The sequence below is a fragment of the Tachypleus tridentatus genome, chromosome 1 (genome assembly GCF_004210375.1).
Source record: "Tachypleus tridentatus isolate NWPU-2018 chromosome 1, ASM421037v1, whole genome shotgun sequence".
In the NCBI taxonomy this organism is placed as follows: Eukaryota; Metazoa; Arthropoda; class Merostomata; order Xiphosura; family Limulidae; genus Tachypleus; species Tachypleus tridentatus.
The window spans coordinates 131,341,204-131,365,001 of record NC_134825.1 but is presented as its reverse complement, the minus strand read 5'-3'; the positions used below and the strand labels follow the sequence as shown (position 1 = coordinate 131,365,001).

At 38.0% G+C, this 23,798-nt stretch overlaps 1 protein-coding gene across 3 annotated transcripts in view; it reads left to right on the top strand.

Annotated features, from left to right (window-relative positions):
- The window catches only part of mrn (general transcription factor IIH subunit 4 marionette), a 134,342-nt gene extending 112,108 nt beyond the window's left edge, over window positions 1-22,234 (top strand). For all 3 annotated transcript variants that reach the window (XR_013013186.1, XM_076452439.1, XM_076452431.1), the window contains 2 exons: window positions 3,217-3,357; window positions 20,939-22,234. Coding sequence is in view for 2 of the 3 variants with exons in the window: in XM_076452439.1 (XP_076308554.1) it covers window positions 3,217-3,357; window positions 20,939-21,049 (252 nt within the window). In the remaining variant the exon portion in view is untranslated. The remainder of the gene's footprint in view (window positions 1-3,216; window positions 3,358-20,938) is intronic.
- The last annotated feature ends 1,564 nt before the right edge of the window (window positions 22,235-23,798 follow it).

Genomic DNA, 23,798 nt, shown 5'->3' with positions numbered 1-23,798 from the left:
TGACTGGTCAAATGTTCATCAGTCAGCTGACTTCTACATTTGGTTTTGATGAGCTTCATTTTGAAGAAAAATTGCTCACAGCAGTAGGTGCTACCAAAAAGGGAGGCAATTCTTTGTGCATGACGGGACAAATTGGGAAACTTTTCACGTACACAGAGTTTGTAAAAGTCTAGCAAACTGTTTTCAGAGAATTTCCTTTTAGTGTCCATGTCAGCCTGCAGTTCAATGAGTTCCATTTGGCAATCATCAGGACTGTCTTCCACTGCCAAATCAAAAGGTTGAGCGAACAATTTCAATCTAATTTCAGTTTGTCTGAAATCTGGAAATCTGTTTGCAAACTCATCACGCAGCTTTTGTACACTGGTTCCATATTTGGTGCAATCCAGATTAGGAAATTCCAGTTTCCTGGTTGCAAGACATGTAAAATGGGTCAATATGGCTCTTCTCAACTGAACCTGGAAAAGTTCCAATTTCTTCTCAAAAGCACAAATATGTTCAAACAACTTATTCACAAGTTGACTTTTCCCTTGTAGTTTTAAGTTTAAATCAGACAGATGCTGTGTAATGTCTGTGAGGAATGCTAAGTCATTCAGCCAGTTCTCATTGCTCAAGAAGTCCACATTCTGACGTTTGCTCTCCATGAAGAACTTAATCTCCTCTCGCAGATTCCAGAATCTCTTCAAAGTAGCAGCTCTACTAAGCCAACGTACAGCAGAGAAGTACAAAACATCTGAATACTCACTGTCCAGCTCATCTAAAAAGTTTTAAATTGTCGATGATTTAATCCTCGTGTTGAATATAATTTACGCATTGGGCGACATTTTTCATGACTTCTGCAAAATCCAGAACTTTGGTGCACAAGCTCTCTTGGTGAATAATGCAATGGCTTACAACTTCGTCTTGTGCTCCAATTGCAGTTAGAAATTTCTTGGTGAATCCATTTGTCCTACCTGTCATGGAAGGAGCACCATCTGTTGTAACACCACATAATTTATAAGGATTCAGTTCAAACTTTTCTACAACCTTAAGCACTTGTTCACAAATATCCTATCCTGTGGTTGTGGAGGAAAGGCTTGCCATATCTAAAAACTCTTGAAAACATCAAAGCCTGCAGTAACAGCTCTGATGAAAATGACAAGTTGGGATGTGTCATTGATATCAGTGCTTTCATCCAAAGCCAGACTGAAAGCTTCACACGAATTCAATCTCTCTTTCAAAGTTTCTTTGATGTCCTCTGAAAGATCTTTTGTCCTCGTGAGACAGTAAAGCGGGAAAGGCTAGTTTGCTCCACCAAATATTTTTTCTCTGGACATGCATATTCTGTGAATATTGTTAAACAATTTTAATAAATTCTCCATCACTGAAAGGCTTTCCCTTTTCTGCCATACATTCACAAAGCTTAAAACTCAGTTTTGTCACCAGTTCTGAATTTTTCTTGAAAGTGGTAAAACACCTTGTTGCTTTTCAATGGATGTTTTAAATGTTCAATTTTGTCCTTTCGTGCCTGACCAACAATTTCATCAAACTGGGAGGAGTGCTTAGTTGCGTAATGTCGCTTAATATTGTACTCTTTCATGACTGCAATTGTAGTTTGACAGACGAGGCAGACAACACCTTGATTATGTGGGACAACAAGATATTTTGTGCACCATTCACTGTTGAATAACCTTCCCTCATCATCAATTTTTCGTTTCTTAACTGCTGACATTTTACTAGCCCTGAAATCAAAACAAAAATTATTCTCACGAAAATAGCAAAGTAGAAAAAACATAGAATTTATTTACACATGGAACCTCTTATGGACAGAAACACATGTTTCTAAATTGGCATCCCGATCATAGCCTTCCGGTACTTAAATTAATTGAGAATAGCAAAATACAGTGTGACCTCGCCTATTCGCGGTTCGCCATTCGCGGCCCCGCATATTCGCGGGTTATGCGCGAACAGCGTTTTTGTAGGTCACAGAGACTGAAAGGGCTTTTCGAGGAGATTTCTGTTGTATTTACTCAATCAAGCCGTTTTATCAATTGTCGTCTTCACCAAACAAGATTGGACTGCTATTGGCTGACTGCCTCAGCTTCCCCAACAACGCAAACGGCATAGCACAGCCCGGTAACGCACGGTACAATTTAGTGAAATACATAACAGTATGCAATATTGCTACATTATTACTGCATCAATGAGTATAAGTATCATTAGTGTTTGGGAAGCATTTCATATAGTATATAATCGCATACATATACGTTTTAAAACTGCGTCCAATATTCGCGGTTTTCGCTATTCGCGGGAGGGTAAAGAACGTAACCCCGCGAATAACGAGGTCACACTGTACATAGAATCAGATGCATCTGAAAGCAAAAATTTTAATAAATTCAGTAAAGTCACAACAATATGCTAAATAATAATCAATTTACCTTCAATCTCTTGTAGTAACTGTAAAAGGTAATAAAATTTTCACCAATAATGAATGACGGACAGCAGAGGTTAGGGAAAATTGTCGCCAGCGGGCGAAGGCGAGGTTCAGGACATGACGTTGAGTCGTAGACAATAGTGCTAGTGCACGTCACCTATTCATGCCCTAAGGAGGCCGACCAATCGAATTCGGCCTGCTCCTCTCTAGCAAAGATAATTTTAGAAGTTTGTCGAGTCGAAACCTGGGAATCCCGTAGGATCGATGCTTTTAAAAATATTCCATTTGCGTTGGATTACAGATCAGGCCACATGGTTAGATTACAACAACTAGGGCCACACTAAATGGCTTGGCGGGCCGGGTTGTGGCCCGCGGGCCGCCTGTTGCACACCCCTGTTTTAAGTGGTTGATTCTCTTTTTACTTTCTTTAATTTATTTATTCTTACCTGCTTTTTTTCACTTAAGTTTTATCATTCGTTATTGTGGTAATGTTTATTTATTTAAGAAGTTGAGCAGTTGACACTAGTTTTAAATATGAGGAACAAATAGTTGAGACAAAATTATAAGGAAAATCAAAACACAAATTTAGGGTATATATGCAAAATTGGACAATCTACTTCTATTTGAAAATGTAGTTCATATACTTCTACATGATTTAAGTATCTCTTAGCAGAATGTTGCTCAAAGAGGCCTGATATTGTTATGATTTAGAGTATGCAAGATTCCTTGATTTATAAAGATTGTTGACTGTTATTTGTTGAACTTTAATACAAGAAAGTTTTACTGAAAGTGTTTACAACCTACAGAAATGTGTAATTCCACCTACTGTGATGGACCAAATAAGGTTATGGGAAGTAGAAAGAGATCGTTTCAGTTTTAAGGAAGGAGTTCTGTACAGTCAGTTTCTCTCTCAAAATGACTTTGAACTTCTGAGGAACTATGCAAGGGTAAGTTGGTTATTTATTGCTACTTACTACATTTTGAGAATTCTGAAGTGACAAAAAGTAATGTTAACATTGAAATTTTGTTGTGGTGTTTCGTGTGCATGTATTTGCATAAAAACTTGAAGCTAGTTTTTACAGGAACTATAAAATTTTGGTATCTGTATATGCTAATAATGTTGAGAATTGTTAAGTATCAAAACTTGGGTGTTAACTTCGAATTTTTCATAATGCTGTTTTACATGCTTGTGTTTGATTATAAACTAGAAATTTTTATATAACTGAGGAAAACCCTATCTTTCAAGTGATATATCCTACAATTAGAATTTTTGAAGCATTTTTAATATACATGTGGTTTATTTTAAATTACCAGAAAGTAAGAAAGGTGCTTTGAATGTTTTGACTTGTAAAATTGTAATGACATATTTGCTTGCAGTGTTTTTAAATACAATGGTAGGACTATTGTATCTATTACTATTGGTAGGACAATGGTAATAGCCCACCAAGGGGAATCAAACCCCTGTAAATCCGTAGACATACCACTGCACTAGCAAGGGGCACTGTTGTTTTGTTCAAACTGTGTAGACAGCATGTTAGCCATCAGCTGTACACTCAGTACATGGAGATATATAATTCTTTTATTAATTTTATTTGTGGTATGCAACTTTATTTTAATTACATTATATTCTGCAGTAAGATACAACTAGATTTCATTGTAAAATAAACAGGAAAAGTTGAAATACTAACCTTTCCTTTATTTATTAAAAGTTGTGTTAATCAAGAAGGTTATTTCCTTTTTTTTCTCACCTAATTCAAATCTCAGTGCATAATTCATTAAGAAAAGCTAAACTTTTCCATATTGAATTATTGGGATGGTGATTGTTTTTCATTAAATTGTTATTCTGATACATAATAAATATAGACAAGGAACTATATTTTATCAGTATTTATTGTTATCATTAAAGGTGTTTCATAAAATGATATTACGATTAAAAACACTATTTGTATTTTTATGGAAAAAATTAAATTTGAGTGCTTTCAGTCAGTAATTACTGGCAGTCCAGTAATTAAAGATCTCTACCAGAAATGTATACCGTGTTATCCATTATGTAATATCATGATTTATTACTTTTATTCCTAGTGTGGAATGCTGTAATAACTGGCTAATTTACAACCATCTTTCCTCCCATTTTCTTTAACTACATTCTCTTTTGGACAAACTTTTAGGGCAAATTATCCCTCTTTTTCATTCAGAAAGGTCTAGAGGGACTTCCTGCCTCTCCAGAGGCAGTCAAAAAGCTTCACCCTGGTGACATATCAGGGGAGACATCCACATCTCAACACAGTGAACTTCTCTTGCATTCAAAGACAATTGGTGATATACCTATTGAGGTTACACCTCATGCTACTTTGAATTCATCATGAGGCATTATTGTTGAGAGGGGTTTGAGAAATATCCCCGTGTCAGAGATTCACGCTGGTTTCTTCACCCAATGAGTTTCTGCAGTGAGGCATATCTGCACTCGCAAAGATGAAATTGAGATGCCGACCAGTGTCCTCTTTCTGACATTTGCATCACCATGTCCACCTGCCACCATGAAGGCAGGTTATCTTAATTATAGGGTATGGCCATACGTTACAAACACTCTGATGTTTCCAGTGTCAGCAATGCGGTCACTCTAAGACACTGTATTGTGGTTCCTTTATGTGCTCGTTGTGTTGGCAAGAACTACGATGTCTATGAGTGTGAAACGACCCCTCATTGCATCAATTGTAATAGCCCTCGCTTGTCCTACTTTCGTTCTTGCCTTAAATGGTTGGAAGAAAAAGAGGTGCAGCATTTTAAGATAATTCAAAACATTAATTATCCTGAGGCTCGAAAGTTGCTGTCCACCACTTCATCTAGGACATATGCTGCTGCACATCGTTCCACTACTACAGTGGGAGTGTAGACGGATCTCTCTGTGCCTCCAAAAGAATTGTTCTCAAACCAAATGAAAAGTCTTTTGACCTCCATGGTTAAAAAGTTGAATCAATGTCAACTCCCATCTCTGTCTCTAACATACGTTCCAACAAACTTCAAGATCCACTTTGTTTGGATCAGGGTACATGCATTTCCTCAGGTATATTTTATTCTCCAGTTCCAAGATGCAAAACAATCATTCATTCATGTCCTCAGTCACTGGAATCATCTTCCAACAACAAAGTCCCACCCAACTGACTCAGGTCTGGATCCATGGAGGTTGGCAGACCTCCCTTGAATAAAGACAATAAAGAGAAAATACGTGGTTGTAAACAGAAGGACTCTTCACCCATTGCATACTCATGAATAAAAATGGCCACCTTGATACAATGAAACTGTCGAGGTTTACATTCTACTCTGGATGACATCGAAGCATTGATTGCTTCCTACCATCCTGTATATCTTTCCTTACAGGAAACATTTCCAAAACCTGCTGATGCAGTCATTTTTTGGCAGATTTTTTTCAACAGAAATGACAGGCCGTGTGATGTATGAGTGCATGGAGGGGTGGTACTGTTGGCAGATCAGTATGTCCCCACCCTGTCTTTGCCACTTGACACCCTTGGAGGCCGTAGCCATTCGTGTTTCCTTGGGTCATACCATTACTGTTTGTTTTCTTTACCTGTCACCTGGAGACACCTGAGATTAAGCAGCCCTTGATGCTGTCATTGAACAGTTGCTGTTTCCATTTTTAACTCTGGTGGGCTTTATTGGATATCATCCCCTCTGGGGAAGTGCTGATATTGATGGGAGAGTTCGTTCCATGAAGTGTATGCTCTCTGATCACAGACTTTCTCTTTTCAACACTGGTTTTTATACTTATTTTCATGCACCTAGCCAGTCCTTTACTGCTTTTGATCTCTCAGTTTGCTTCCCTTCACTATTCTCCCATTTTTCTTAGCAGTGATCGTTTTCCTATAATTTGGGAGAGACTGGCCATGGTTGATGCCACCTGACCCAGGTGCCCCAGTGGAAGCTGGATCAGATAAACTGGTCCTCTTTCACTGCTCTCACAGAACTTGATCCTACCATCGTCTGTAAGCCATCAATAGAAGACTGTGTGGCAGCAGTAACTGACTGTATTATACAAGCAGCTGCTCAATGTATTCCTAAAACCTCAACACAGTTTCCACAATATCCTCTTCTGTGGTGGAATCCTGCCTGCCTGCCACATTGCATGGAAGGCTCAAAAACGTGCCTGGGATACTTTTTGTAGGTATTCCACACTTTCGTACCGCATCGCTTTCCAGCAGGCCCATGCATGTGCTCGGTGGGTAAGATGTCAAAGTCAGAAGGAATCTTGGATTAACTTCACCACCAGCATATCTTCTACCACCAGTTCTGAAGTCATATGGGACAAGATTCAAAAGTCCAGTGGGTAATATAATTCTGTCTCCCTGTCAATTTTGCTCTGGAAGTAGTTGATACCTTAAACATCACAGCACTCAAGGTGAAAGCTTTTGCCGGGTATCAAGCACTTCTGCTTCTTCCTCCACATTTTTAGCCATCAAGACTCAGACAGAGTGATCACCTCTTTCCTTCTGAGCTGATTGTCTCTATAACTATAATTGTCTCCTACACTGGTGAAACTCAAACTGGCCCTTCATCAGTCTGGCAGTACATTGGTTGGACTTGATGATATATGCTATCACATGCTGTGCCATCTATCTCCTGCTTCTCTTGCTGTTCTTCTGATGGTTTTTAATCAGATCTAGCAGGAGAATATTCTTCCTGATGCCTGGTGCCAGACTGTTGTCCTACCTTTCTCTAAGCCTGGAAAGTATCCCAAGATTCCTTCAAACTACCGTCCAAATGCTGTGACGAGCTGTCTCTATAAGAGCTTAGAGAGGATGGTTAATGTTCGTCTCGTTTGGTTCCTTGAATCAAATAACCTCCTCTTGCCCACTCAGTGTTGGTTCTGACTACAGAGCTCCATTATGGACCGCCTGATTTGACATGAAACGTCAATCAGAGAAGCTTTTCTCAAACAACATCTTGTGTTAATATTTTTTGACATTGAGAAGGCTTATGATACAACACTGAGGTATGGCATTTTGTGAGACTTCTATATATGGATTATAGGGCCATTTGCCCATTTTTATTAAAAAATTTTTAATGGACAAGAGAGTCCAAGTTTGTGTGGGTTTGACACTTTCCTGTTCTTTTCTACAGGAACTTCGAGTCCCTCAAGGCTGTGTTTTGAGCGTCACATTTTTCAGTATAAAAATTAATGCCATCACTGAACAACTCCCTCTTGCTGTTGCAAAAGGGCTATGTGTCGATGACTTTTATATCACATGTCAGTCCTTGAACATGAGGTATATTGAGTGGCAGCTACATACTACCCTCAGTCATTTACTGAAGTGGACCACAGCACATGGCTTTAATTTCTCTCTCTCTAAAACCATTTGCATGCACTTTTGCCACCAACAGGGTATTCATCCTGATCCTGAACTCCCTATCAGTGAAGTTGTGCTACGTCTGGTCCCTGAGACAAATTTCTTGGGATTTATTTTGACTGTAAGCTGACCTTTATACCACACATGAAGCAGTACGAGCAAAATGTACAAGAGCACTGAACATTCTCTGTATCTGTTCTTCCACCACTTGGGGAGTGGATTTATGTTCTATGTTAAAAATATATCGTGCACTTATTTGATTGAAACTCGACTATGGATCACTGGTCTACAGCTCTGCCAGGATCTCGGCCTTAGAAATGCTGGACTCCAATCATCATCAAGGACTTTGGCTTTGCACTGGGGCTTTCTGCATTTTCCCAGTTCAGAGCTTATACATAGAGTCTCATGAACCTTCTTTGCGCCTCTGCTGTTTGCAACTGTCTTTACAATATGCTTCAAAATTTCGTTCATTACCAAAACATCCCACCTGGGGTTGTGTTTTCTTTTCTCGGTAGACCATACTTTTTCAGAACAGACGATCTGCCATTGCTCCTTTTGGCCTTCGTATTCAGGTGCAGTTGGATGAATTAGCAGACACTCCTGACAGAAAATACTATCTGTTATTTGCTGAACATCTTTTGAACTATCCTTCTATTCCTATTTATACAGATGGTTCAAAGTTAGATAACTGTATGGGCTCTGCCATGGTTTGTTGTGGTTTGGTGGTTGCTCACAGAATCCCCTCTACAGTTTCTGTGTTCAATGCTGAGCTATATGCCATTCCTCTTGCCCTGGATCACGTAGAAGCTAAGCAGTACTCAAACTGCACTATTTATACTGACTCACTAAGTCTCTACTGGCCCTGGAATCACATCATGTTAGTTCACACCCTGTTCTTGCCAATATTCAAAATCAACTGGCCCATTTCTCTTTAACGTCTACTTCTATCCACGTTTTTCTGTATACTAGGCCATGTTGATATTTGCAGAAATGAGCTTGCTGATGCCACAGCTTAATCTATCTGTTCTGAAAGTATCACTGCTGTGCCTGTACGGATATAGATTATGGTCCTGTATTCAAGGCTCATTTCCTTACCAGTTGGCAGCTGACTTGGAGTGAGCAACGTTAGACATTGTTATCGGTGATGATGACAGTGTCCACCTTGGAAATGTTTTTAGTATTTTAAAGGCCATTAATCTTTTTAATGCTATTTCAGTTTTTAATTTATACATTAGACCTTTTTTAATGTGATTCCCCTTTAAGAATCACAGTCCATCTAGATCAATTTGAAATTAGAAAATGGCTGTAACATCAAGTAATTTGAAACCAGGGCTGGATACGCCAACTTCAGGTGACTAATGCTGCTGTTTGAACTACCCGTTAGTCATTCTGGCAAGTTGATGTTAAACATTTGTTACAAGTCTTTTAAAACATTTATTACTTTACTTTTTGAAAATGGCCATAATGTCAAATAACTATGAACCAGGACTGGAAAGGCCAACTTCAGGTGACTGGTGATGGTTTTTGAACTTACCTGTTAATCTTCCTGGCAAGTTATGATAATTACAATTATGCTACAGAAAGTTCTTTACAATTTGTATGATTGTAGTTTTTCTCTTACTGCTGTAGACTAGATTGGTTTTAATGCTATTTATGTTTTTTTTTAAACTTTGTTATTTTTTCACCTTAATTTCCTTTTATGAATTTTACTAAATCTACTTTTTACCAGATGTTTGGTGAAGATAGCCTTACTGCTTTGTGCCATAAAATACCAAGTCAACCAACCAACCTTTTGTGAAATTTATTAAAGGAAATGGCCTTACCATATTTGGTCTCTCAAATATAGGCTTAATTCTTCATGTCCCCCACTGTGTTACATGTCTCTAAATTTTTGAGATGTTTGTTTGACAAAGGTTTGGTGTCTTCATCTGTTGCCTTATATAATTTCCTCTTTCTAAGTTTCAATACAATATTACCCAATTCATTTGTCTTTGCCACGCTTTTAAAATCATCTTATGAGGCTATCGTATCAGTTACTTTTCATTTTCCAAAAAGGAAACATGTTTTTGATCCCCAGTTTTGTCATTACTTTTGAAACATAATAATTTCAGATTATCTGTCTTTGTTGTCATTTGCAGTTTTCTTATTGGGATATCACAGTGGTTATTTATGCATTATCATGTCCACCTTTGAACTTGTGGACATAATAATTATATTATTTTTCATTTAAAAGATTTTCTTTTGTTTTTGGCTCGTGGTTATTGATGTTCAGATGTGTTTGCATTTTATGTTCACAAGATACTGTACCATTCCAACTACATCTGTTGTATCCAAACAGATTTCTTCTGTACTTGAACCTGCAGCAGTTAGGAAGGGAGTTAAGTGTTACTCTCCTGTTCATCTTTTTTCCTTTTCCCAGTTAAATGACTGTTCATATGTAGGTTACCTTTTATGGCTCATTCTTGCTCTTCATTGTTTTGTGGTGCACAATAAAAAGTTTTGAGACTCATGTTATCGATTACACTGCACAACAAAGTTTTTGCTTTTTGAATCCTGTTGGGTGTTCCTTATAGATTTTTGGCTGCTGGTCACAAAAATTACATCAAAATTTTCCCATTGCGTACTGTTTCCTCGAAATCTTTAGTTTCACCAGGAGAATGCTACAATGCAAAAATGATATCAGGGCAACTGGAATTCATTAATGCTTGCTGACTACTGTTGGACACTGCAACGTGATGCACCGGATTTTGAATACAAATGAAAATCAGGTACAAAACACTTTTCATTATGTTGAATTTAATAGCGTATTAGAAACATAAACACAATTAAATACGTTATTGCTGGTAAACACTTAACTGTCTATTTCTCAGAGTTCCTATGTGATGAAGCAAAACCAAAATTATATTTGTGCATATCCACCAGGTATTTGTCACAATCAGCAAAAACTTTTCAGGAAGCAAAACCTTTCAAAAAATTGTTGTGCAGTGTTATTTATCCATTGGGATCCTTCAGTATAATGAGATTTATTCCCTCTGACTTTGATAAGTTGGATTCATTACTGAATTCAGATAGCTTACTGTAGTCTTTTATTGGGGGTGGGGTGAGAGACTTGTTAGGGTCTTATCAAGTTTGACATAGGTCAATGTCCCTGGCAGCTCAGTTGCATCACCCAAAAGAGGAAATTGTACATGCCAGTATATAGACCACATCTAACACCTTTATATCACACTATTTCTAGTTACATTTACATTTCCTCCTCAAATGGGTTTCAGCTACTTCCCATGGCTACTCTACACATTACAGCTCGATTGTGACAGAAGTAACTTTTTTTTTTTTTTCTTTCTGCTATTCCTTTTCAGGGAATTCCTTATTCTGATTTGGTTCCCACTCTGACTTTTTGCCTGGTCATGTATGTTTTTCACAAATCCTCACTAGCTATCAGTAAACTAATAACTAATTTCCTGGTAGCAATGAGCTGTGTTGAAATTGGGTGTTTCTTAAGACTGCCTTGGAGCTTTCTAGGCAGTAAATAATTGTTTCTAATATATAATATTGGACTGACACTCATGGATTATTATGAGTAAAGCATGAAGGGAATTTGCCCATCTCTGCTAACCTCTGAATTGAACAAATTGGGGTTTATTTGCTTTTCAAAATAGGGAACATGGTTTACTTATTGCACTGTCTCCAGAGCATCATTCCTCCATACTTGCCAGTGTGAGTCCTCCTCACCATTCTCAGTTTCCAGTCATTGGAGTAGTGGATAGAGGACTGTTTCTAGTTAATGATGTTTGTACCTTTTATTCCACTCAAGGAGAAGAGGGCAAAGTTGGATACCCTTCCATTCTTAACCCTGGATGGTTTTTCCCAGATGTCAGGGTGGGAAACTAGTCCATCCTCTGTGAGAACCTCCTAATAATTCTGGTTCAGGGATGACTTTTGATATCCAGTTGTATGAATATGGTTCTCATTTTTAGTCATTTTTTTCCTTCCTTTTTTTCCTTCATGGAAGAAAGGACCTCAACTCCTTGTAATTCCTCACATGTAGCATTACATCCATGAGCCATTGGTTGAACTTTCTTCCACATCCTCCTTGTAATTCTAAATTTGGTTTGCTGCATTTTGTGCTTCTTCAGGTTGAAGTGAATATTTGCTCCTTTATATGTTACTTCCTTTCTGTTCATAATTTTGGTAGCTTGATGTGCAGCATTCAGTAACTTTCAGGTTGAGTTCCCTTAATATGATATGACTATTATACAGTGATGTAAAATTTGCAGTTCCCATGCCCTAGTCACTACAGTTTTGATCTAGCTTTGTGTCCACAGCCCTATAATTTCAAAAAGGAGACATCAACCTTAATAATAAGCAGTACTGATTTTGTAGCCAGTTGACCTTTACCACTCACATTTAGATTTCATTTTATCTAGACAAAGAACATACCTGTTCCAGAAGTAGTATGGACCCTACCTAGTTTGCTTTATTATATCTCAATTTTGCACACTTGTTTTTTTTACAAAGATGCTTTCTGTGTTGAACTTGTTCTCACTGGCCCCTCCACCTGGTCAGTGTGGGATTCCAGCTTAAGTGAGAGAGGAGGTGTGTTTTGGAAGTTTACATTTTTCTTTTCCAAAGATGTATTTCCAATCTTCCACTCACACTTCCCTGCCCTTCCTCCTCAGGATAGCTGGTGTTTGAGTCTGGAAAAAGTGAATAAAAAAGAATAAAGGGCAACCCATGTACAGATCAGATATATAGTGTGGATTGACACAGATTGTTAGGGTTGCAAGATTAAAATTGCTAGGGGTGACATAGTGGTGTATAGACTGGAGCAAATAAGGTAGAACTCATACCAATGCTTAGTTGGGAAATGAAGAGAACCTTTTATTAGGATAAAGCTAAAGTGTGAGTATATATAAGTATAATCAGAAATGTATTTTCATTAGAAGGAAATGTAATTTGTGTGTGTGTGTGAAAGAAAGGGGGGAATGAAAAAATGGGCTAGAAATACCCTTAATCTGTATATGTGTGCATGCAGTGTGTGTATATGTAATAAATTCACACTTTTAGAACAAAACAAGAGTAAGTAAGAAATTGGATTAATTATAAAAATGAAAGGTATAATTTTTATTGTAAATAACTGCATGACATCACATAACCAGCATTGGGGATATCCCATCTCTTCAGTTGTTTGTCAAGAATACAGATGCATATCCAAGATGCTTGCAACCAGTAAGCAATTAATGGACAAAATCCATCTGTTTTAACCCTAAATGTCTTGAATTTAACAATGTTCTCACTGTCCTGTATAACTTGTACAGTACCATACACACAAATAGGCAACTAATCTATTGGAGTAGATAAGCTTTGAATTTAAAATCATTATAAAATTATTTTTTGAGTTACATTTTTATGAAATATGAAATGAATAATGGTTTATGAAGTCGTTTCAGTGAATGTTAAGCTCTCAAGTTTAGACATGAAGTGTTTAACATAGGTCTAAAATGATCTCTTTCTCAAGTTCTTAACCAGATGATTAAGGTGCAATCTATGAATGACACTTGCAGACCTCTTGTGTTTTAAGTATTGCTATTGGAAAATATTGTAAGCTATAGTACTAGACATAATTATACTGGTAATTTAATTAATAGTATTTCCTTACTTCAATTTTTAACCCCTCGGTGTGGATTCCTGTACGAGGTGAGGGGACCTCCCAGGGAAGGTTCTGTTCTATCTGGTTATCTTCTCTGGGATCTAAACATCCACCCACGTGTTTGCCGTGCGTGGCGACCCGTGAAGGGGAGGAGAGGATCCTGGTGGTTGAGGGGTCCAACCCTAACACACCACTTTAGCCTCGAATTCCTGTAGACAGGTGGCCTTTGGGTGGCCCCCCTGGGGTCAATCGGCTGGTCCACTTGGGCTAGAGTCAACCAAGTACCAGTGTTGGAAGTTCTCAACGGGTGTTGTGGACATTGTGCCTGATGCTGGTGTTTGGATATAGTGCTCACGAAACCCTGGCGTTGCTGCATTGTCCTTGCGTGACTTTGTAGTGCGTCCCCTTGTAGGGCTCTATGGTGGGTGGGGTCAGTGGGTACCGAAATTTTTCCTTTTTCCTATGGATCCTCTAAAAAATTTAAATAAAATTGTAAAAAAACAGTCAATGGGTAAGCGACCACGAATACTCAGAACAGCAATCTTCAACATCAGTAACACACGTACCTCATTTTCTTATATTGCATTCTCTTTCAGAAAAACCTTTAGGGCAAATGTTCCCTTTTTTTATTCAAAAGGGACTAGAGGGACTTGCTGGCTCTCCAAAATCAGTAAAGAAACTTCGATCTGGTGACATATTGGTTGAAACATCCACATTCCAACACAGTGAACTCCTCTTAAATTCAAAGGCAATTGGGGATATACCTATTGTGGTTACACCCCATGCTACCTTGAATTCTTCACGAGGAGTTATTGTTGAGAGGGATTTGAAGAACATTCCAGAGTCAGAGATTCTCGCTGGTCTCTCCACTCAAGGAGTTTCTGCAGTGAGGCGCATCTCCACTCGCAAAGATGGAATTACACTGCCAACAAATACCCTCGTTTTAACATTTACTTCACCACGCACCTGCCACCATCAAGGCAGGTTATCTCATTGCAGGGTTCGCCATACATACCAAACCCTCTTCGATGTTTCCAATGTCAGAGATTCGCCACTCAAAGACATCCTGTCGTGGTTCCCTGACATGTGCTCGTAGTGGAGGCAAGGACCACGATGCCTATGACTGTGACATGAACCCACATTGCGTAAACTGCAATGGTTCTCACCCTCTTACTTTCATTCTTGCCCAAAATGGTTGGAGAAAAAAGAGGTGCAGCGTTTGAAAACGACACATAACATTAGTTATCCTGAGGCTCGAAATTGCTGTCCACAACTCCATCTCGACATATGCTGCTGCACTTCATTCCACAACTACAGTGGGAGTGCAGACAGACCTCTCTGTACCTCCAAGAGAATCGTTTTCAAAACAAATGAAAAGCCTTTTGACCTCCGTGGTCAAAAAGGTTGATGAATCGACTTCCACACCTATCTCTGTTCCTCCCATACCTTCCAACAAACCTCAAGATCCACGTCCTTCAGTTTCAAATACAGGCATTTCTTCTGATACATCTTTTTGTCCCACCACAAGAGACAAAACAATTATTCGTTCGCGTCCTCAGTCACTGGATTCCCCTTCCAATAACAAAAACCTGCCCACCCGACACAGAGCAGAATCCATGGAGGTTGATAGACCTCCTCCGACTAAAGACAGTAAAGAAAAAAGACGTGGTCGTAAACCGAAGGGTTCTCCAGCCACTTCACCTACCCGTTCTTAAAAATGGCCACCTTGATACAATGGAACTGTCGAGGTTTACGTTCTAATCTGGATGATATCAAAACGCTGATTGCTTCCTACCATCCTGTTTGTCTTTCTTTACAAGAAACATTTCTCAAAACTGCTGATACTGTCTCCATTCGGCAGTTTTCTCTGTACAGAAATGACAGGTTGTGTGATGGTCGAGTACATGGAGGGGTGGCACTGTTGGTTGATCAACACGTGCCCCCTGTCTTTGTCACTCAACACACCCTTGGAGGCTGTAGCCATCCGTGTTTCCTTGGGTCATACCATCACTGTTTGTTCTCTGTACCTGTCCCCTGGAAAGACATATGATCAATCAGATCTTGATGCTCTCGTTGAACAATTGCCATCTCCATTTCTAATCCTAGGGGATTTTAATGGACATCATCCTCTCTGGGGAAGTGCTATTATTGATGGGAGGGGCCGATCTGTAGAGCGGATGCTCTCTGATCATAATCTTTCTCTTTTCAATACTGGTTCTTCCATTTACTTTCATGCACCTAGTCAGTCCTTTACCGCTATTGATCTCTCAGTTTGCTCCCCTTCATTATTCTCCAATTTTTCATGGAGGGTTGACAGTAATCCACTAGGTAGTGATCATTTTCCCATCCTTTGAGAGAGACTGGCGTGGTCGATGCCACCCTACCCGCGTGTCCCGTGGAAGCTGGATCAGGCAGACTGGTCCACTTTCACTGCTCGCAGAACTTGATCCTGCCATCGTAAATCAGCCATCAATAGACGACTGTGTAGCAGCGGTAACTGACTGTATTACACATGCAGCTGCTCAGTGTATTCCTAAAACCTCGACACGTTTTCCACGATATCCTCGTCCGTGGTGGAATCCTGCTTGCCACTTAGCACGGAAGGCTCAAAAGCGGGCCTGGGATACTTTTCGTGGATATCTTTCAAACCGGGTTGCTTTCCAACGGGCCCGTGCACATGCTAGGTGGGTAAGACGTCACAGCCAGAAGGAATCTTGGATTAAGTTCACAACCAGTTCCAAGATCATATGGGACAGGATTCGAAAGGTTAATGGACACTACAATTCTATCCCCCTCTCGTTCTTACTCTCTGATGGTCAGGAGGTGACTGATGTTCGAACATCGCTAACACTCTAGGTGAAAGCTTTTGCGGGTATCTAGCACTTCTGCTTGTTCCTCCACCTTCCTGGCCATCAAGACTCGGGCAGAGCGATCACCTCTTTCCTTTCGAACTGACTGTTTCTTTGACTATACTTGTCCCTTTACCCTGGTGGAACTAAAAATGGCCCTTCATCGGTCTGCCAGTACGTCTGTTGGACCTGATGATATTCATTATGACATGCTGCACCATCTATCTCCTGCTTTTCTTGATGTCCTTCTGATTGTTTTCAACAGGATCTGGCAGGAGAATGTTTTTCCTGATGCCTGGTGCCAGGCTATTATTTTACCTTTCTCTAAGCCAGGGAAAGATCCCAAGATTCCTTCAAACTACCGTCCAATTGCTTTGACGAGCTGTCTCTGTAAGACATTAGAAAGGATGGTTAATGCTCGTCTTGTTTGGTTCCTTGAATCAAACAACCTCCTCTCGCCACCCAGTGTGGGTTCCGTCGACAGCACTCCACCACAGACCACCTAATTGCCTTGAAACATCAATCAGAGAAGCCTTTCTCAACCGCCAACATCTTGTGTCAATATTCTTTGACATAGAGAAGGCTTACGACACAACATGGAGGTATGGAGTTTTGCGAGACCTCCATACATATGGTTTATGTGGCCATCTACCCATGTTTATTAAAAAAATTTTTAATGTACAGGAGATTCCAAGTTCATGTGGGTTCGACACTTTCCCGTTCTTTTGTACAGGAACTTGGAGTCCCTCAAGGCTGTGTATTGAGTGTTACACTCTTCAGTATAAAGATAAATGCCATCACTGAACAACTCCCTCTCACTGTTGCGAATGGGCTGTATGTCGACGACTTTCATATCTCATGTCAGTCGTCAAACATGAGATATATTGAGCGGCAACTACAAACCTCCCTCAATTGTGTACGGAAGTGGACTCTGGCGAACGGCTTTAATTTCTCTCTCCCCAAAACTGTATGCCTGCACTTTTGCCGTCGACGGGGTATCCACCCTGATCCTGAACTTCATATCGGTGAAGTTTTGCTGCCAGTGGTCCCAGAGACCAAGTTCTTGGGGCTTATCTTTGATCGTAAACTGACCTTTATACCACACTTAAAGCAGCTTGGTCAAATGCACAAGAGCACTGAACATCCTCCGTGTTCTCTCTTCTACCAGTTGGGGCAGATCGCTGTTCAATGTTAAAGGTATATCATGCTCTTATTAGATCGAAACTTGATTATGGATCAATGGTCTATGGCTCTGCCAGACCCTCGCCTTAAAGATGCTGGACCCCGTTCATCACCAAGGACTTGACTCTGCACTGGGGCTTTCCTGCACTCTCCAGTTCAAAGTATATACATTGAATCTCATGAACCTTCTCTACACCTTCGCCGTTTGCAACTATCTTTACAATATACTTGAAACTTCATTCCTTACCAAAGCATCCCACCTGGAAATGTGTTTTCCTTCCTCGGTGGGCAGTACTTTTCAGAACAGACGATCTGTCATTGCTCCGCTTTGGCCTTCGTGATCCGGGAGCAATTGGATGAATTGGGTCTGTCCTTGGATAACATTGCAGATTCCACAGGTCGGCCCATCCCACCATGGCTTATTACAGCCCAAAAATGTGACCTTTCTTTCAGTCACCTAAAAAAGGCAGATACTCCAGATTGGAAGTACTGTCTTTTATTCAATGAATATCTTTCAAACAATCATTCAGTTCCCATTTAAACAGATGGTTCCAAATCACGTAATTCAGTGGGCTCTGCTCTGGTTTGCTCTGGGTCAGTAGTTGCGCGCAGAATCCCTTCTACAGCTTCTGTGTTCACTGCTGAACTGTATGTCATATCTCTTGTCCTGGATCATATTGCAGCTGAGCAGTACTCCAACTGCACTATTTATACTGATTCGCTTAGTTCTATACTTGCCTTGGAATCGCTACACGTTAGCTCACATCCTATTCTCGCTGATATTCGAAACCGACTGGCCCATTTCTCATTAGCAGCTACTTTAATCCAGTTTTTCTGGATACCAGGCCATGTTGGTATTCGTGGGAACGAGCTTGCAGACATGGCAGCTAAATATGTCTGCTTCAGCACCATCACTCCTATGCCTATTCCGTACATGGACTGTGGTGTTGTCTTCAAGGCTCGGCTCCGTGCCAGCTGGCAGTCCACTTGGAATGAGCAACGTGACAACAAAGTTTTTCAAATCAAACCCAAAATTGGACTTTGGCCATCTAGCTTCCTTAAAGTTCGGAAGGAGGAAGTTGTTCTCACTAGGCTACGCATTGGTCACAGTTTTTTAACTCATCATTTTCTTTTATCTGGAACTGATGCACCAATGTGTAGTTTGTGTAACACTCAAATCACTATCAGCCACGTTTTACTTTCTTGCCATTGTTACAATTCTCAACGACGGCAATATTTTAAACATATTTTTTCCCAGGATCAATCTGTAACATTGGACAGAGTTATTGGTGATGGTGACTCTGTCCACCTTGATAATGTTTTTAATTTTTTAATGGCCATTAATCTTTTTAATCTCATTTAAGTGTTGCATGTTTATTCATTACACCTTTTAATTGTGGTTCCTTTTTTTACAGTTTTAATCTCTCTCCTTCAATTTGACATTGGACAATGGCCAGAACATTAAATAACTCGACACCAGGACTGGAAAGGCCAACTTCAGGTGACTAATGCTCCTGTTTGAACTATCCGTTTGAACTACTCGTTAGTCATCCTGGCGAGTTGTTATTATACTTTTGCTGCATATCATTTCACACTTTTACTACTTAACTTTTTAGTACTGGCCATATTGACTCATAACCCGGAACCAGGACTGGAAAGACCAACTTCAGGTGACTGACGGTGGTTTTTATACTTACCTGTTAGTCTTCCTGGCGAGTTACGATCATTACCATTCTGCTACAGGTAGTTCTTTACAACTTTGTTGACTGGATGTCAACATTGGTTTTTACGCCATTTTCTGTTTTAATTGCCGTTCTGCTTTTATCTTCAATTACTTTTACAAATTTTACTCCATTTACTTGACTTTTATCTTTTTACTGGACATTTGGCTACTCATTATTACGATTTTGCTGAGTGTCTTTTAAAACTTTTATTCTTTTGCATTTTGATAATAGTTGCTATGACACATAACCCGGAACCAGGACTGGAAAGGCCAACTTCAGGTGATTGACGGTGGTTCTTGAACTTACCTGTTAGTCTTCCTGACGGTTATGATCATTATCTTTGCTAGAGTAAATATTTTACAACTTTGAAGACTGGATGTCACCATTGGTTTTTACACCATTTTCTGTTTTAATTGCTGTTTTGTTTTTACCTTCATTTACTTTTACAAATTTTACTCCATTTACTTGACTTTATCTTTTGCTGGACATTTGGCTACTCATTATTACGATTTTATGGAGTGTCTTTTAAAACTTTTATTCTTTTACATTTTGATAATAGCTGCTATGACACATAACCCGGAACCAGGACTGGAAAGGCCAACTTCAGGTGATTGACGGTGGTTCTTGAACTTACCTGTTAGTCTTCCTGGCGGGTTATGATCATTACCTTTTTGCTAGAGTAAATACCTTACAACTTCTTATACTCTGCCTTCTATCTTAACATTGTAGACTAGGTGTCAACATTGGTTTTATACTTTTTTGTTTTACCTTCATTTCCATTTATGTCTATTACTACATTTATTTATTTTTTATTTTTTTTACATTTTTACCGAATGTCTGTCGCAGATAGCCTCGCTGCTTTGTGCCATAAAACACTAAATCAATCAATCAATCTTTAAAAAAAATAGGTAAAAGAATGTTTAAAGATGTATAATAATTTAAACATTGTTTTTAACTAAAGGTTTTAATAAATATTTGTATACATTTCCTTGTTCCTATATTTTTTAATCTCTACATTTTTTGCATTCCCTTTTGTAAAAGCTGACTGCTGTAATCATCTCTAATGGACTTGTTCAACAGGTATTACCTCACATCTAATGGCTTAGTTAAGAAGCAAATTACACTGCACAACAAAGTTTTTGCTTCTTGAACACTGTTGGGTTTTCCTTATAGATTTTTGGCTGCTGATCACGAAACTCAAATCCAAGCAAAACCAAAACTATATTTGTGCATACCCACAAGGTAAAGTACCTGTCACAATCAACAAAATCTTTTCAGGTAGCAAAACTTTTCAAAAACATTGTTGTGCAGTGTTACTTCTGTAGTCCATTGAACCAATGTATGTGTGATGCCATTTTTTTTCCCTTCTTTTCAGAAACAGCCACATATCATTGGAAAATAGCTTATTTGTAGTAATAACTAATTAGAGGTTTAATTTCAACATATAAGCTAAATAAAAATTACACTTTGCCCAAATTTTCTAGTATGAGATGTATTTCCTTGTTTGACTACTTGTGATATAACAACTCATCTCTGACTTGGTCAGTAGTGAACTTGTGGCCTAATAGTCTTATGCACTGCATTTTAACTACTATGCATTACATATTTTAAAATAGATTGAAGCCTATTTTATAACTTGTATTTTTAAAGGTACTGATGTATTATCCTTTTAATAAAGTAAAAAAGCTTATAAAAATACTCTACAAAAAAACAACAGTGTGCTCATATATTTTTAAGATCAAAAGTTTTATTTTTGACAGGATCTTGGTGTGTTAGTGTGGGACAACTCATCTAAGAGAGTAATGGTTGTCAGTCGAGCAGGACATGATGATGTGAAAAGATTCTGGAAAAGGCACCGACAAGACCACTAGAAGTATCCATCAAAAAGTTTATAATATTTTTTATCCTGCAAACAACATAGGACTAACCACAAGGCACATAATGTTTCCTTCTGTGAGGTAGCCCTATTACAGTAAAATGGTTTTGTGTGAAAGTATATCATTATTCAGTCTTGCACCAAAATTTCATGTTTTTTTTTAATGTTGTGTCTCAAAACAGCTTTCTTTCATAAATTTATTATTTTTGTGTGGTTGTTTTCAAAATAAATTTAAGTGAGCATGCATTCACAAGTATCACGTAAAGAATTGTATTAATTTGTAACAGTAAAGTTTTAATGCAAAAGTAAATAATTTTTTCCTTTGTCAATTGAAACACAGAAAAGAGCACTGGGAAGTTATTTGAATATATACTTTGAATGAAAGATCATATGAAGCTGTAAGAAAATATAAAGAATGACAGACATTGTAAGCTGTGTACATTCTGTATTTCATGTATATAATAAACTAATTTTCTTGGGACTGTATCTCAGCAGATAACTTCAGTAAAGTTATCTGATCTTTTATGTAATATAAAAATCAATTTTTGAAAACTCCCTTTTTTAATATGAATTGTAGAATTTTAATCACTCAAGGAGGATTACTACAGGGTAAAATGACTAACTAGTAGTTTTTTATTTGTAAACAAGAATCTTTGTAAAATTATAATTAATAATGATGCATGTTGATTTCTGTGTGAAGATCAGGCTTCAGTGTAAAGTAGTAAAATTTTATATTACAACAGTTTGAAACATGAGCCATAATTATTGGTAATGTTGCACAGGAGTAAATGATGTCTTTTTTTCTGCTTCATAATCCTATCACTGAGCTGTCTTAACAGGCTTACTGTGAGTTGTTCTTACTTTGTTTTAAAACTGTTTGCTTGTGAAAAAGAAAGGATCAGGATAAATAACTTAATGAATATTTCTGTTTTGCTTCAATAAATTTGTCTTGTAATTTTGAAATACAGTTTGTGTAGTAACGAAAAGACCAACATCAGAATCTAGTCCTAAAATAAATTGTATATTCATTAATGAAGTTATCTTGTAAAGGTTAAAAAAAAGGCTGAATGGCTGTAAAAACTCTCATTTTAAAATACTTTGCAGATTGTTTACTTAAATGATTGCATCATTGATTAAAATGTGATACCTGTTTAAATAAAAGTTATTTCTTACTGTAAAAGCTGTAACTTGTAAAAAAAAACAACAACAACACATAATCATTACATTATGTTGTTCTTTGTCACAAATACATTGTCTTACATTTTAGTTACTTGTAATTGATCTAAGTGATAGTTTGAGGAGGATTGTATAAAATGACAAAAAATAGTTTCTTTAGTAAGTTATAAACAAATACGAAAGTCGTAATATATGAGAAAAGAAATGTGCCAGATGTTTTTAACCATATTGTGACAAAAAAAATGTCAAACTGATTTCATTTGCACAAAATTAGTGAATTACAATAATGATTTGGTTTGAGCAACTTACTGAAATTTAAGTGTTTATTATATATGACATAATACAGGTATTTGTACTGTTATATAACAACACTGGTGGCAGTTAGTGTGTAAATCTAAAACTGTGTTTATGGATTTAGAGTGGTTGTTGAGAAGTACTTTAGCAAGGAAAGATGTACAGTAGAGTCCTTGCAATACCACAACCCTTGAGATTCAGTTTAAATGATTTCTTTATGGGAAATGGCCTCATTGCAGAAGCAACAAACTGATCATATCATAAACATGGCTCCTGACCTCCCTCATTGGATCCATTTGTACATTTCTCTTCATCTCATATTTTGACTAAATCTTTTATTCAGAACCACTCTTACTATGTGCATATTATGAATAAATGTAGAAGTACAATTGTATTTTGATATATTTTTCTTGCGTTTATATTTCATATGTGCATTTAAGTTCATATTGAAGAATGCAGGCGTGCATGAACATACACAGCGTAAAGTCCACAACATTATAGACATTTGCTCTTACATTACAGGTATATGTGTTAATATAAATGCAACAACTATATTTGATATAGAAACATGTATTTAAGAAATTCCAGGACATTTCAATTCAGTTTAAGACAATGAATCAAAATAGGTGGAAATATTAGCTTGAGATCGGGCAGAAACTACAGTCTGTCTGCAGAAATTTTTTAATGGTTATCATTGCTTCAAACAAATTATTTGTACCATTCTCTGCAAAAAATAACATGCTTGAGTTAATTTGCCAATTTCATTGCTTTAGCAGATTTCTTAATTATAACTTTGTTGTGTTATCATTTTCCAGTGTTAGTTAAAGTTTTGTTGGTTGGTCACTTGGTCTACTAGGTCCTGCAGAGACTGTGGACTAAAGAATTTCATCAGATATTTTGTTAACAGAATAATCTTAATGCTCTTCATGTTCTTTGGTACTGACATCCATTGAGACAGTGTACACTTCTGCAAACAGTTCATTAACTTTCAACTGGTCATTGGCACTACTAAGCAGTTTTGACTGTTGTAAGAATGGTATTTCATCTGTATATTATCATTTAAGCCTCAGAAATAGAGGTGAGAAAGCCTGTTGCTGCAAAGCACTTCACTGTGAAAGCTTTGATCTCCTTCAACCACTTCACTGACTCGATGGCAAGCATCCAAGAGAGACAGCTTTGGCTAACTGACTGATATCACTAAACTTGTCATATTTGTTTAAAATATAGCACAGGAGACAATAGCAATAATGAAACTTCATAACTTTGATCAACTT